The sequence below is a fragment of the Schistocerca serialis genome, chromosome 2 (assembly GCF_023864345.2).
Source record: "Schistocerca serialis cubense isolate TAMUIC-IGC-003099 chromosome 2, iqSchSeri2.2, whole genome shotgun sequence".
Classification (NCBI taxonomy): Eukaryota; Metazoa; Arthropoda; class Insecta; order Orthoptera; family Acrididae; genus Schistocerca; species Schistocerca serialis.
Genome location: NC_064639.1, coordinates 956666434 through 956681864, shown reverse-complemented (window position 1 = coordinate 956681864; position 15431 = coordinate 956666434). Strand labels below are relative to the sequence as shown.

The 15431-nt window shown below is 39.5% G+C and overlaps 1 protein-coding gene across 1 annotated transcript in view; it reads right to left on the bottom strand.

Moving 5' to 3' along the window:
• Positions 1 to 15431, bottom strand: part of LOC126456543 (inter-alpha-trypsin inhibitor heavy chain H4-like) — a 195857-nt gene that overhangs the window by 24636 nt on the left and 155790 nt on the right. The window contains exon 10 of the mRNA XM_050092291.1: positions 1711 to 1928. Coding sequence (XP_049948248.1) covers positions 1711 to 1928 — 218 coding nt within the window. The remainder of the gene's footprint in view (positions 1 to 1710; positions 1929 to 15431) is intronic.

Genomic DNA, 15431 nt, shown 5'->3' with positions numbered 1-15431 from the left:
AGCTGTTTGAAATGCACCTACTTTGTCCAAGTGCTTTGACAGCAATCAGTATCAGTAGCATCTCTAATGTTAAAAATTGCAGAAATTAAAAGACCTAAAGACAGTTTATCAAAATTGTGTCAAATGATGCAGGCAAAAAGCAGAATTGGTAGCTATAATTATAAATAAAAATGTTCCAAAGGCGAATACTCTAAGGGGAGGATGAAATTTTAAGCTTCAGTGGGCTTAAGTAACAATAGAATGCTTGTAATTCTTCATGCTTTCCTGGCGATCTGTTGACATCTTGGATATTCGGGAATCCAGCCAGATGTTCGCGTCGTTCTCGCAAGAAATTTCAACAGCGTGCCTCGCTGTCTTCTTCAGGTGCTACCTGGGCTGACAGCGAGGCACGCTGTTGAAATATCATGAGAGAATGATGCGAACATCCGGTTGGATTCCTGAATATTCAAGATGTCAATATAATGCTTGCCTAATAAATATTTTGACTGATAATGACTGGAGGTATTCTTGCTGTCCAGAAAGCTAGTGAGATGACAATTAAATCTGGCATTGTCTTGATCTGGAATCACTTCTCTCACAGTAACAACAGACTGTGGGAATGTGCAACATGAAAATTTGATTCATTGTAAAACTATGTGAACATCTTATTTGTATGTGATATTGTCATCTGTTACTAGTGCTGCCTCAACAGCATTCACAAATGAGTGAATAAACCAGGGAAAAAAATCTTTAAAGTGAGACTTGTAAGTAGACCGGCACTGTCTGATGCTGTCCCAGCCATGAGCATTTTCAACTTTTCACAATGTAATGAATAGTCTATTAAACTGATATACATGTAGCCATTTTCACTTCAGAATCAGAAGTTGCTATGATCATTAACAGTTAGAGTAGTGGATTACCTCATTACATAAATAATCAGTGGTAAAGCATATAAATAAAGCTCAAAGCAATATGATTAAAACCAGTTAAACAGCCATACAGACTATCAGTTATGACAGCATCTGTACAGTATCGTGACTGAATAGAAGGATGAACTGAATGATGAAACGTTTGGGAATTTAATTACTATCTTACAGAGCTGTTCAGATACTTAGTTTTAGGTTCCATGGATAATTTGCATGATAAATTGTAATGACATCGACAACACAGCCACTCTATTAGCAATAAATATCTGGAGTGTTCCGCTTCGAAACTGGTTGTGCTTATAAATAAAGTACTTACAGTGAAGCAGACTTATCTTCATAATGACATATCCAGGTTGTGGCTGCCCTGACTACCAAGTCTGTTACATACTCTGATGAAGTTTCCAAACAGCACTAGATTTTATACGGACTTGAAATGTGTGACAATTTGGTATGTTGCAGCATTTTACATGTTAGTTTCATTACTCTCTTTTCTTTTTGGTGTTTCATCCACGTTTTGCAATATTACATTCTTAATTAGCAAATTATTTTGTCTATGCTTTTCTTTGTGACAGAACCTTACTTCTGAAACTACTCTAATACTGTAATTAATCTGTTACATGTGAAACCAAACCCATTTTAATTAAATAATGAATCATGGGACTTTATGTCAAATAATGGTAGTGAAAAACTATTATCTTTTTTCTAAATGATGGTCATAATATTGAAACAAAAGGTTTCTTAACATCATTCCGCTTGTTTACTTATAATATGGTTGTCAGGAACTTACAAATTATGTAGTCAGTACCTCTTTGATCCTGGTGAATCATCAGGGCGAGGTTCAGGAACTAGCCACAGAGGACGTAGCTTGTGAAAGTGTGCCTCTCCTGCTGCTCCATCTCCTGAGACAGATACTTCAGTCAACTGTTTTTGATCATTTGCGGAAGACAGGCGCCCTGCTACCACCAATTCTGACCCTCTAAATAATGCAGGGAAGTGATCACGAGTTGTTGAGTTCTCCTCTATCTGTAATGAAGTACAAAATAAAGTAATTACAAGAAAATAAAGACCAAGATAGGTAATGAAAAGAGTTTCACAGCATTAATTCACACTAAAAGTATGCTGGATAGTTTTAGCATGCATAATTTTAATGGCTGGCAATTTACCCTCAGAGTTACTGGATCCGAAATAAGAGACATCTTTCCATTTCATCTAATCCTGTAACTCTCCCTTGACCCAGGATCCTGGATGCCTTTTCCAAACTTTACCCCTTTTCCTTCATCTCTTTTCCTTTCCCTTCACTCCTTCTGACAGAAGGAGCCACTGACTCCGAAAGCTTGCAAATTTTAATACCTTTCATATATGTGTTCTCCTGTCACTGCCTGGTGAGTAGATCCAATTGCATTATATTTTCATAAATATTAATGATGATAGCTAATATACAAGATAAAACAGAGTTCAATGTGAAACTTCCTGGTAGATTAAAACTGTGTGCCCGACCGAGACTCGAACTCGGGACCTTTCTGGAAACATCCCCCAGGCTGTGGCTAAGCCATGTCTCCGCAATATCCTTTCTTTCAGGAGTGCTAGTTCTGCAAGTTTCGCAGGAGAGCTTCTGTAAAGTTTGGAAAGTAGGAGACGAGGTACTGGCAGAAGTAAAGCTGTGAGTACCGGGCGTGAGTCGTGCTTCGGTAGCTCAGTTGGTAGAGCACTTGCCCGCGAAAGGCAAAGGTCCCGAGTTCGAGTCTCGGTCAGGCACACAGTTTTAATCTACCAGGAAGTTTCATATCAGCGCACACTCCGCTGCAGAGTGAAAATCTCATTCTAGAGTTCAATGTATTTATTACATGTTCTGCGTCCTAATTTTAACAGTGATTCCAGCACAATTCATTTGTTCATTGATTGTAGATGGCTGATTGTTAACAACTCACACAAATTCATTCTTCTTTTACTGCTATAGCACATTTCTGTCCCATTAACTGAAAATGAAATTGATGTACACAGGACAGGTAAGAAAGTGAGCCGATTCTAGGTTGACAAGGGATGTTCTTTGTTAGTGTCCATAAAATTATAATGGAAGATGGGTAGATGACATTAGAAAACATGCAGCAGCAACATGGTTGCATGTATTTGAAGAGTGTAATTCCTGGAAAGATCTAAGGAAGTCTTCATAGAGTATTACATCTAAACTGGCTTACAATTGTAGTTTAATGCAATTACTGATAATGTTTAACCTCCACTGTTACAAATATTTGTCTGTTGGCATACAATGGAATTTTCTTAACGTTATGAAAATGAAACAACATACATGTTGGAAGCTGCAACCAGCTATACCATACACAAATGCTGAACATTTATTTTTAAAAATACTGATATTCTCGTAACCCCATAAAAAGTATTGATGGACTATGTGGAACAGTTGACAAATTTCATTACATCTGTGTCTGGCAAGGGCCAGCTGATCATGTGAGATCATATAGTTGGCTGATTTATGCCTAAGTGGCCATGAGCAATTGTGGCCACGAGCACACTTATTCTCTGTGAGTCACCTCATGTTGTATTCTGATCTAATTGATGCTTCCCTGGATGCAACCACTTTATGAACTCTGCCTGATAATGAAGCAGACTATTCTTACTGCTATGGAAGCTGTTGCCTGTGTATGAGCTTGCTACAGTGAAGTAAAGCTTTGGTGCCAGCAGCCTGATATACTTATTCAGCCAACTAACTACAGTGGTTTTCACCATCTTCTTTCAATATTATCATACTTGTCTTATGCTAGACTGACCTGCATCTTGTTTAACCTGCATGCACAGTGATTTAATTGTGCAAATTCTTTAATTTTCTTATATTCCAAAGCAATTATTGTATTTTATTATGAACTTATTGATTTTTGTTTCATATTGCAGTGTGCTTTCACAAGTGTTGTAAATAACTGATGGGACAGAAGAGTGAATCACAAAAAATATTGTTTCATAGTTCAAAATGTTGCATTATGTATTACTATACTTAAAATCACTGTGTGAAATTACCAATCATGGTGACTCACTCAGTTGGGACTGGTATGATTAAATATGCAGATAGCCAAACAGAACTGGCAGACTCTGAGAAAAATATGATTTATGTTAGACAGGGTTATAAACTTGTACAAAGAGAATGACCCAAATGCAAATATATTATAAAACATGAAGGTTTGACAAAGTATCACTAAGACTGGAATGGAGAAAGAAATTGATAGTGTCCTTTCAAAATGAGTCATCCCAGTATTTACCTTACTTGATTTGTGAAAATCACAGGAAATCTATGTTTGCATGTCCTGAAAGCTTATCATGAACAGCCATCACCCAAATAGAAGTACAGTTTCTTCACCCTTGCAATGTCACTTGGTATCAATACTAGAGTATGGATGGTACAGTGTATGAATTTTTGGGAACACAAGCAGACTAGAAAAAGAAATTCAACACAGTGGTTGTTAATGGTAGATGGTCACCCCATGTACTACGCTGGGACAGGGCAGAAGCAGAGCCAAGAGACCAAATTAAAGTACTACATAGAAACAAATACATATGACAGGAGACACTTATGGAATTTGGGTATCAGTCTTGGCACTTGCACACACAAATAGCCTGGATTATTCCTAGTGCTACAGCTGTCCTCAGATGATAAAAAACAGAAGCATAGATAGAACGTATTGCATCAACAACAGAACTGAACTTTAAAGCTATTTAAATGTACATACAATCTATATTTTGGTTGGTCTGATGATAGCTATGGCTAAAATGCACCATATGGAATAAGCATACTGTGATCTAGACAAAACCTGTCAGTAAGTGCTCAGGATTTACTTCTTGCAGTATCAGACACTGAAAGAAAGTTAGGTATTTTACATTTGTCTAGCATCAACACACACAGCTTTTTGTTATTTGTTTTTGTATATCAGCAAATCATTAGTTGCTAATAATATCTTTACATTAGTGGGCAACCATTCTCTGCACTTTCCTAGACTCTGCAGCAAACAAACTATGGACGATACGATTAATATCGTCATCTGTCTCACAATTGCATAGGTATGATTTAGTCAGTTCTAAAGAAGGATGTGTTGTTTAAACCACTGAATCAGTAAGACCACCAAAAGAATAAATAAAAAGTTATTGTTCACAGACTAAGTAATGTACAGCTGGTACACTCTAAGAAAGCTCTTAGTGAGATGGCCAATTAGAGTGCCTGAATTGACAGAAATATTAATATGTTGACCAATATTTAATACTTTTAACTGCATGGATAAATGTTTATGTTAAAGCACTACTTCCAGGATGGGAGGTGTGCTGGTCAAAGATCTAATCTGCCTGATGGATTAACAATGAGGGTCACTGTGCTGGCCAGCCTCGGTGTCACTTTTAGGTGGTTTCCCCACATCCCACTAATTGAATACCAATCTATTTCCAAACACTTAGAAAACTTTTGTCCACTTTCACATTAATAACATTGCATGCAGGCAGCTGGGGTACACATATTCTCCCCCCACATGGAAGGGGAGGGGGTATAATGGAATGGTCACAGATAGGGCATTCGGCCACCCCTGAAACTAACATAATCATGCTGACTGTGCTGATGCAGAACACTTACAGTGGATGGAATGGAAGAGAACTTATGATAATGAGGATACCCTGTAAAGCTGGGGCCGACAGAAGCGTCTGATCCCACACGTCGGCTTTGACCCGTGACATACGGGTGTTGTGTGTGACGTCATGACGGCGCGGAGTTTGGCTTGTGAGTGTGGCGTGGTTGTATATGTCGTCGTGTTGCGGTTTGTTGTGCTCTCTGGTGGTATGTTCAGGATTTTCGTTTGTGTAGTGTAATGGGCTCAGTTTGCTTTTGCTCATTATCCAGAATTGTTTGAGTGTCGGCTGTGTTTGTAGTGGAATTCGTTTCAGTGAGTTAACGATTTTGTGTGAAGGTTAATTTAGTGTTGTTCGCTGTAGATCATGTGGTAATTTTAGTAAAATTAATTGGTTGATGTTTTTGTTCAGGAATGGGTATGACAGATAAAATTAACAGTGTGCAGGTCAAGGGAAGTGTTCAATCCCAATGTGTGGCTGTGTATGTTGATATTGGTATCGGGAGATGTTTTGTCAAGGGAAGTGTTTGATCATAATTTATGGGATCGGGAGCTGCTGTTGAGGTATATAGGTCAAGGGAAGTGTCCGATTCCAGAAGATATCGTGTTTAGTGGTATTTGGGGAGTTTTGTAATGTCGGTTTTTTTTTTTTTCGTCGTTTTGTGTGGTTTTGTATGGGGGTGAGTGTCTGAATTTGTTTGCATTTAGTTTGCCCCCACCCAAAAATACCCCATTTCCCGCGCTTGTCCCGTTAGTGTCGTTAGGCTTTTTGTGGAAAGAGTGTGTGTGTGTGTGTGTGTGTGTGTGTGTGTGTGTGTGTGTGTGTGTTTTTCGATGTATTTTCGTCCTCGTAATGTGTACGTACCGACTTTATATACGCCATATTGGAATCGTGGTTTATGGTCGTTTCCGCCATATTTGTGACGTCATGGGTCTAAGCAGACGGGCGGGATCGGACGCTTCTGAATATTGTCAAACTATCAACGTACTGACCGTCTAAGGCTGCGTATTGACAGTACTCGAAATATTGATAAGCAGTATTGATGAATCTCAAAATATCCTTAGCATTGTGAATACATACTGAACTTCCGAGTCAAATACTGACAGTTCGATAAGATTCTCCATTCTGAAGTTGACAGCGCTTTTGTCGATAAATATCGAACATGTGCAGGCCCAGAAGCTCTCTTTCGTTAGTTATCTCTGGTTGTTAACAATGAAATTATACTTTGAAAAAATCTCTCTACATCAACGGATGAACAGGAAATGCAAACTAAGGCTGTGTTTGAACATGACGAACTGTTTGAACAGTTCACGTCACAGTTCGGGAAATATCGGGTTCTGTTCGATATCTTGCTTAGCTTTCAATCTATGGACGCTCGCTGGTACTACCAAAGACCTGTCTTAACGTTTTTAATGCACTTTGGGTTTTAATTATAAAAATAACTGTGAAACATGGACTGAAATGTCCTCAAGGATGTAGATCATGCGTAATAACAACAACTAATTAACAAATGAAAAATTGCCATTAAGATCGTCCAATTCTCGAACTTTCGATCGCCCCGAGATCTAGTGATATCTCATGGAACTATTTCAGAGTCGGATCTAGCCGCTGTAATTCATTCTCATGATAAATATGACAATCAATTTATTACTACGTATTTCGTTCGTTCGGCATTTGAGTCTTGTTTAATTTTCCGGATTCTTTCAGCTAAATGTTGCCGTCTTGTTTTCGAACAGATTAAATATGGTGACATTTCTTCCTTTAATTTCAATACATTAACAGGGATTGAACTATTTGTAAACTACTTTGTAAATCATTACAATCTCACATAAATGAATAAAATATTGTCCTGGATTCAGTCAAGTTATATTCTAGGGAACAACATTTTCATCCTTTCTTTTACCTATACTAAATTTTAGCCTACATATTAATACATGTCGGTAATGTATAAGAACCAGAGAATTTGTTCAGACACAACAGGAGTTGTGCAGTAGTAGGGTGGAATGCCATTTCGTCCAGTGATTCACGAAATTGTCAAATTTTAAACATTGCTATAGCGTAGTGTTTTACTAGTTCCTAGTTTCTTAAGTATCCATCACATTCGCATTGTGTGTGTGTGAGTCAAATGTTACGTGATTGTTCGAACAAGCTTGATATTATATCGAACGCTGCGGTGTAGCGGGAAATCTCGAGCCTGCTCGAACACGAATATCATTTGCTCAGCCCTAACGCAAATAAAATTTTGGCACTTGCAAAGTTCAGGTGCATTAATTTCAGTGTTTGCAGTGACTCAATTATTTCGACCTGTTTACCGTTTTTTCTTTTTTTTTTTTTTTTTGTTTGGTTTAGTAGAATATCTTTGAAAGCAAGGCACTCACTAAAATATCGACCCATTATAACACTCTAAAGAGAGTTAATTTTTGTACTTTTTCACTTGTTTGTGCAATATCTGTGTAGTTTGATAGAATTACATTTTCTGGATGAAATAAATCATTTCATAGTGCGAATAACATTATCACATGAGGACATGTACTTTCATTTGTTTACAACTAAAATACTAAGATGTTGGAAATGGAGTGACACTTCACTCTTTAACTAGTCACTAAATCCCTCATTAACCTTACAAACTGTTTTATCAACATGACCAGAAGCAGTTACATTCATTCTGTTCTTTAGTTGTTCTATTTTTGAAACCAGCAAATGAGAACTGAGACAATTATTACCAGGTTTCCAAATCTGAAATTTTTCATTTTCGCCAACCATTTTACCACGGAAACAGATTTTTGTGAGAATTGTTTGAAAAATAAATGGAGGATATCTAAATTTGTATGTAAGTATCAGACAGCTTTAAAACAAGTTCTAATCTACTCAACACAGGCTCGGGATGCAATGAAACTGACAATTTGGGAATTTCTCGTCAAGGTATGAACAGTACAAGTGTTTGGTTTTCCTTAACATATGAAAACAGTTCTTTGATTTCGACACAATGGCATTGAGCTCTGTCAAACTCTTTCGCAGTACATAATAACTGAACAAGCTGAAATTATGAGCCAAGCAAGTGTAGTGAATTAAATTTTCTCCCATAATTACCTTCAGTAGTTCAGAACATTTTAACAAATACGGGCAGAATCAGTTTCTATACGAGCATATTAACTTGATACGGCGCCGCGGCCGAAGGAAGCGACCGTAAAGACGTAAGAGGTGGTGGCTCATGTCGGTACCAACGACGTGTGTCGCTTTGGATCGGAGGAGATTCTCTCTGGTTTCAGGCGGCTAGCGGAAATAGTACAGACTGCCTGTCTTGCTTGCGAGATTAAGGCGGAGCTCACCATCTGCAGCATCGTCGATACAACCGACTGTGGTCCTCTGGTGCAGAGCCGAGTGGAGGGTCTCAATCAGAGGCTCAGGCGGTTCTGTTATAGTGATGGGGAGCTCGTGAATGAGTCGTTCAAATGAACGCTTCACTCCAGTGAAGTGTGAACTAACCACTCAATTTCAGTGAACTGGTACTTCAAACTCTCCACAGATAGCACACTCCACACTTTTTTTCTAGTTCGTTCACTCACTCTCTTCCCCTCTCCCTCTCCCACTACATTGGCGCTACGTCACTCATTCTCCCTTCACTTCAGTCCTCCCTCTTCTGCCTGTCGACGAATCGCGCGGTGAAATAAATTGACAACAGTTGCACTTTGCTTTCCCATCACCTAAATCAGCGAAGAAATCCCAAATTTCACTACTTCTACGCGATCGCGAGTTGCTAGCCATTGTATAAGCGTGAACAGACACAAAAATTGCTTTCCGAATAAAATGAAGAGGGATTTTACCTGAAATCGTACCAATGACTACAGGTGACAGTTTACGTTTTGAAGTTAGAGGGTTATTATTCTCAACAAAAATAAAATCTACAGGAAAACTTCTGAATAATTACTTAACGTAGGTATATAGACTTTGTGACAGTGGTAAAGATACTCATTCTATTTTGCATTAAATTTTAAAAGGAACATAAAATTGGACTGAATTTCGTTAGTAGCCCTAGTTTTCAGTCCATAAATACAACAAATAAGGTTTCACTTGGCAGATGAAGACTCTTTTTGGCGCTTCATGAGAAAATGTCGAGCAAGGTTAAACGTAATACCTTCTTTATATGTGACAGGCTTCTCTATTTATCTTTCCTTTGCCCTCTTCGACCATGCTGTATTTAAGTTACCTCAGACGCTGTAAGAAGCAAAACGTTGGGTGGACGTTACTTCATAGTTCGGCCATCTGTTGGTAAAATTATGAAGTATTACGAAGCTTTATTGTAAGAGCGAGGCGAAGCGAGCGTAGCCGCGGCTGAGCGGCGAACTGGTCAACATCGCCAGGCTTCCGTACTTCATGAATGAACTACTTCATTTGAACGCTTCACGGCAAAGAGTGAAATGAATGAAGTACTTCACGGGAATGAACGAGTTCGACCCATCTCTATTCTGTTACCGTGCAGGCTGCAGATTCCTTGACTTGTGCCATCGGTAGGTCAGGAGTCCACTACACACAGGAAGTGGCTACACGGGTAGCGGGGGCTGTGTGGAAGGGACTGGGTAGTTTTTTTTTTTAGGTTAGAGGGTCTCAGGAAACCACAGAAAGCTAGTTGTGGAAACGATCGGTATTGCAGCTGTGAATTGTCGTAGCTGTGTTGCTAAAGAACCAGAGCTCCAATCAGTTATAGAAAGCACTTAAGCTCAAATAGTTATAGGTACAGAAAGCTGGATAAAGCCGGAAATAAGTTAATCTGAAATTTTTTCAAACGATGTAATAGTTTTCAGAAAGGATAGATTAAATACAGTTGGTGGTGGAGTATTTATTGCTCGCAGAAGTAATTTACCTTGTAGTGAAATTGAAGTACATAGTTCTGTGAAATAGTATGGGTAGAGGTTATACTTGACAATCGGACTAAACTATTAATTGGATCGTTTTACCGGCTCCCAGACACAGAAGATATAGCTGCTGAACAGTTCAAAGAAAACCTGAGTCTCATTTCAAATACAACTACAGTTGGTGGTGACTTCAAACTACCCTCGAAAAAATGGCTCTGAGCACTATGGGACTCAACTGCTGAGGTCATTAGTCCCCTAGAACTTAGAACTAGTTAAACCTAACTAACCTAAGGACATCACAAACATCCATGCCCGAGGCAGGATTCGAACCTGCGACCGTAGCGGTCTTGCGGTTCCAGACTGCAGCGCCTTTAACCGCACGGCCACTTCGGCCGGCAAACTACCCTCGATATGCTGGAAAAATTATACGTTTAAAGCCGGTGGCACACATGAAAGTTCATTCGAAATTGCACTGAAGCCTTCTCAAAATGGTTCAAATGGCTATGAGCACTATGAGACTTAACATCTGAGGTCATCAGTCCCCTAGAACTTAGAACTACTTAAACCTAACTAACCTAAGGACATCACACACACCCATACCCGAGGCAGGATTCGAAGCTGCGACCGTAGCGGTCGCGCGGTTCCGGACTGAAGCGCCTAATGCTTTCTCAGAAAAGCAGTTTGAACAATTAGTTCACGAGCCCACTCGAAGCGTAAATGGTTGCGAAAGCATACTTGACCTCTTAGCAACAAATAATCCTGGACAAACAGGGAGTATCGTGACGAATACGGGGATTAGCGACCACAAGGCAGTTGCTGCTAGGCTGAACACCATAACACAACCATCAAAAAGAAACGCAAAGTATATCTATTTAAAAAAGCTGATAAAATGCTGTTAATGCCTTTTGAAGAGACAGTCTTCACTCCCTCCGATCTGATCACGTAATCGTAGAAAAGGTGTGGAATGACTGACGGCAATTAAGAAGCAATGGTACTGATCCCCGAAGGTACACAAAACGAGTCAGATTGCTGTTGCAGAAGCAAAGAAAAAAGCACACCAAATTCAAAAAAACACAAAATCGACAAGATTGGCGAAGTTTAGCACATGTTCGAAACGGCGTGTACTTCAATGCGAGATGCTTTTGATAATTTCCACAACGAGACTGCCTCGGAAGCTGGTAGAAAACCCAAAGAGATTCTGGTCATACATATCATACATAAAGCACACCAGTGGCAAGATGCAATCAATACCTTCACTGCGCGATAACAACGGTGAAATCACTGATGACAGTGCCACTAAAGCAGAGTTATTAAACACGGTCTTCCGAAACTCCTTCACCAAATAAGATTAAGTAAATATTCCTGAATTCCAATCAAGAACAACTGCCAAGATGGGAAACATAGAAGAAGAAATCCTCGGGTTGGCGAAGCAGCTTAAATCACTTAATAAAGCCAAGGCCTCTGGTCTAGATTGTATACCAGTCAAGTTCCTTTCAGAGTATGCAGATGCAATATTCCATATTTAGCAATTATATACAAGCACTCGCTCACAGAAAGATTCATACGTAAAGACTGGAAAATTGCTCAAGCCACACCAATACCCGAAATGAGTAATTCGCTGAATTATAGGCCCATATCACTAACGTCAATTTGCAGCAGGGTTTTTGGGACATTTACTGCGTTCGAACATTATGAATTACCGTGAAAAAAACGGTTTATTGACAGTCAGTATGGATCCCGAAAATGTCATTCTTGTGAAACACAAGTAGCTCTTTATACTCATGAAGTAATGATTGCTATCGACAGGGGATGTCAAATTGATTCCATATTTTTAGATTTCCAGAAGGCTTTCGACACCGTCCCTCACAAGTGTCAAACTGTGTGCCCATGGAATATTGCCTCAGTTGTGAGACTGGATCCGTAATTTCCTGTGAGAAAGGTCACAGTTCGTAGTAACAGACGTAAAGTCATCGAGTAAAACGGAACAAAATATCTGGCGTTTTCCAAGGAAGTGTTATAGGCCCTCTATTGTTCCTGATCTATATTAACGACATAGGTGACAATCTGAGTAGCCGTCTTAGATTGTTTGCAGATGATGCTGTCATTTACCGTCTTCTAAAGTCGTCAGATGACCAAGACGGATTGAAAAATGATTTAGATATCTGTATGGTGCGAAAAGTGGCAATTGACCTTGAATAAAGAAAAGTGTGACGTTATTCACATGAGTACTAAATTTTGATTACGCGCTAAGTCACACAAGTCTGAAGGCTGTAAATTCGACTAAATACTTAGGTATTACAATTACAAATAACCTAAACTGGAACGATCACATAGCTAATGTTGTGCATATAGCAAACTAAAGACTGCGATTTATTGGCAGAGCACATTAGAAGGTGCAACATGTCTACTAAAGAGACTACTTACACCACGCTTGTCCGCCCTATTCTGGAGTACTGCTGTGCGGTGTGGGATCCGCATCAGGTGGGACTGACGGATGACCTCGAAAAACTTCAAAGGAGGGCAGGTCGTTTTGTATTATTGTGAAATACGAGAGATAGTGCCACAGACATGATACGTGAATTGGAGTGGCAATCATTAAAACAAAGGCGTTTTTCGTTGCGACGGGATCTTCCCATGAAATTTCAGTCACCAGTTTTCTCCTCCGATTGCGATAACATTCTGTTGGGCACCCACCATCACAGGGAGCAATAAGAGAAATCAGGCCTCGCACAGAAAAATTTAAGTGCTCGTTTCTCCCGCGCGCCGTTCGAGAGTGGAACGGTAGAAAGACAGCTTGAAGGTGGTTCATTGAACCCTCTGACAGGCTCTTTATTATGAATAGCAGAGTAATCACGTAGATGTAGATGTAGACTCATCCGCAGTTGATCCCGTCAGCCACAACGCAGAGTGTTAACTTAATTCTTGCGTATAGTCGTTTGTACGTATAACATTATATACTTTACCTTCTCATGGTTAATTTCAAATGTACGCAAAGCAAGCAGGATCACTTGAGAACACGTTCCGCAGTTTGCGGCAGCTACAAATGCACATTTTAACAAAATTATTTCCTGTTAAAATACTAGATATTGAGTTCTGATCGAGCCCTCGAACACACAGCGGCCTGAAGAGTCAGTAGATTCGTTGCAGACTCTAATTTCCCTTCTGAAGACTGTTTTATACTTTCTACTATTTTGTTTGCACAATGTGGGACATATCGTTTCTTTAGTTTGTTGGTTGTGGGAAGGTCTCTTGGTCCTAACCAACAGCAAAAAGAGAAATAAGCATCAGAAACAGTTCTTAGAAACCCTCATTTTACTATCAGTGAGGTTTTATTGACAGACATTTTATACCTGGTGCATTTGAAGCCATTTCTGGACTACACGGTCGCCTAACTTGTCCAATGGGATGTTGGCTTTGAGTAACATCGCAGTTGTTTCATGAAGAAATTCTGTCTTTTGTTTTTGCAGTCCGCCCCCGGTAGCTGAGTGGTCAGCGCGACAGACTATCAATCCTAAGGGCCCGGGTTCGATTCCCGGCTGGGTCGGAGATTTTCCCCGCTCAGGGACTGGATATTGTGTTGTCCTAATCATCATCATTTCATCCCCATCGAGGCACAAGTCGCCGAAGTGGCGTCAAATCGAAAGACTTGCACCAGGCGACCGGTCTACCCGACGGGAGGCCCTCGTCACACGCCATTTTATTTCATTTTCTCTTGCTTATCTGACAAGAGTTTTGTTGTTGCCTGCCATTTCACTGTTGAAGTGCTTGCTTTATGTTCTAAATGTTTCTTTTTTTAAAGCAATGTTTTGAAACAGTATCTGTTTTCTCCAGTTCAAAATTTGCACATTAAAATATTGCTTTCCGAAACGTATAAGTTTTTGTTCCCAAAATGTTTAGCACTGCAATGCCCCTTAGCTCTCCTGTGCATCGCACTTAATTATTTCATCTTTGCTATTACTGACAACTGTTCATCATCATTAGAATAAACCTGCTGTAAACAAACACTAACGCGATGATTGGTCAGAAGCCGTAGCACACGTACACTGGTGGTTTTACTCTCTTGGAAATAGGTTCAAATGGCTCTGAGCACTATGGGACTTAACATCTATGGTCATCAGTCCCCTAGAACTTAGAACTACTTAAACCTAACCAACCTAAGGACATCACACAACACCCAGTCATCACGAGGCAGAGTAAATCCCTGACCCCGCCGGGAATCGAACCCGGGAACCCGTGCGTGGGAAGCGAGAACGCTACCGCACGACCACGAGCTGCGGACAGGAAGTAGGTCCTATCTATATATTAGATATCTTATTACTAAGTTACGTTAAACGAAACTGTAAGATATTCAAATATATTAACAACCATCAACGTTTCTCTTAATCACGCTTTAGCTACGTAGTTTTTATTTCAAAAATCGTGTACAGTTACAGACTCTGCAGCGTTGTGCTCTGATTGTCGCACTGTTAAGGAGCAGTATGTAAATGGCTGAGGCTGCTTTCTGTTCCGTAGTGAAACATGTGCGTGGAAGCGGTTAAGTAGTGCAGAGAAATAGCTGTTCTTAATGTTTTTCATGAATTTAAGGAGATAATCGGCTTTGAAGTTTTCCCAGCACTGTATATACTGCACTTATCAATGGAACTACTTAGGTCGTGTAGCATATCCGGTAGTCGGTAGCGTAATAAAACGTGAGTCAAATGTGCATATTAGAGCGTTGGTTCAAATGCCTCTAGTACCATTGTTTTCCTCGTTCAATTTGAAATACCTACATCTCGTAATTACAATAATCATCATAATTTTTTATGAATAATGCACGTCTTCTTGTTTCTAATTACGTATTGGACGCGAAATTCCTGTTTCCATTTCAAACACAATTTCTTGACTATCGATGTTTTATGAAAGACTGTTCACAAAATTTGTTTAAATTAAGAAAACATAACAATTTCATTTTTAGAGCAAAAATGAAAAACCTAATCCTCTTTATTTGGACTACGTCCATCGTTTTATACCACAGAGGTAGCTAAGTATCGTAGAAAAATAGCATTGAGCACATCATACA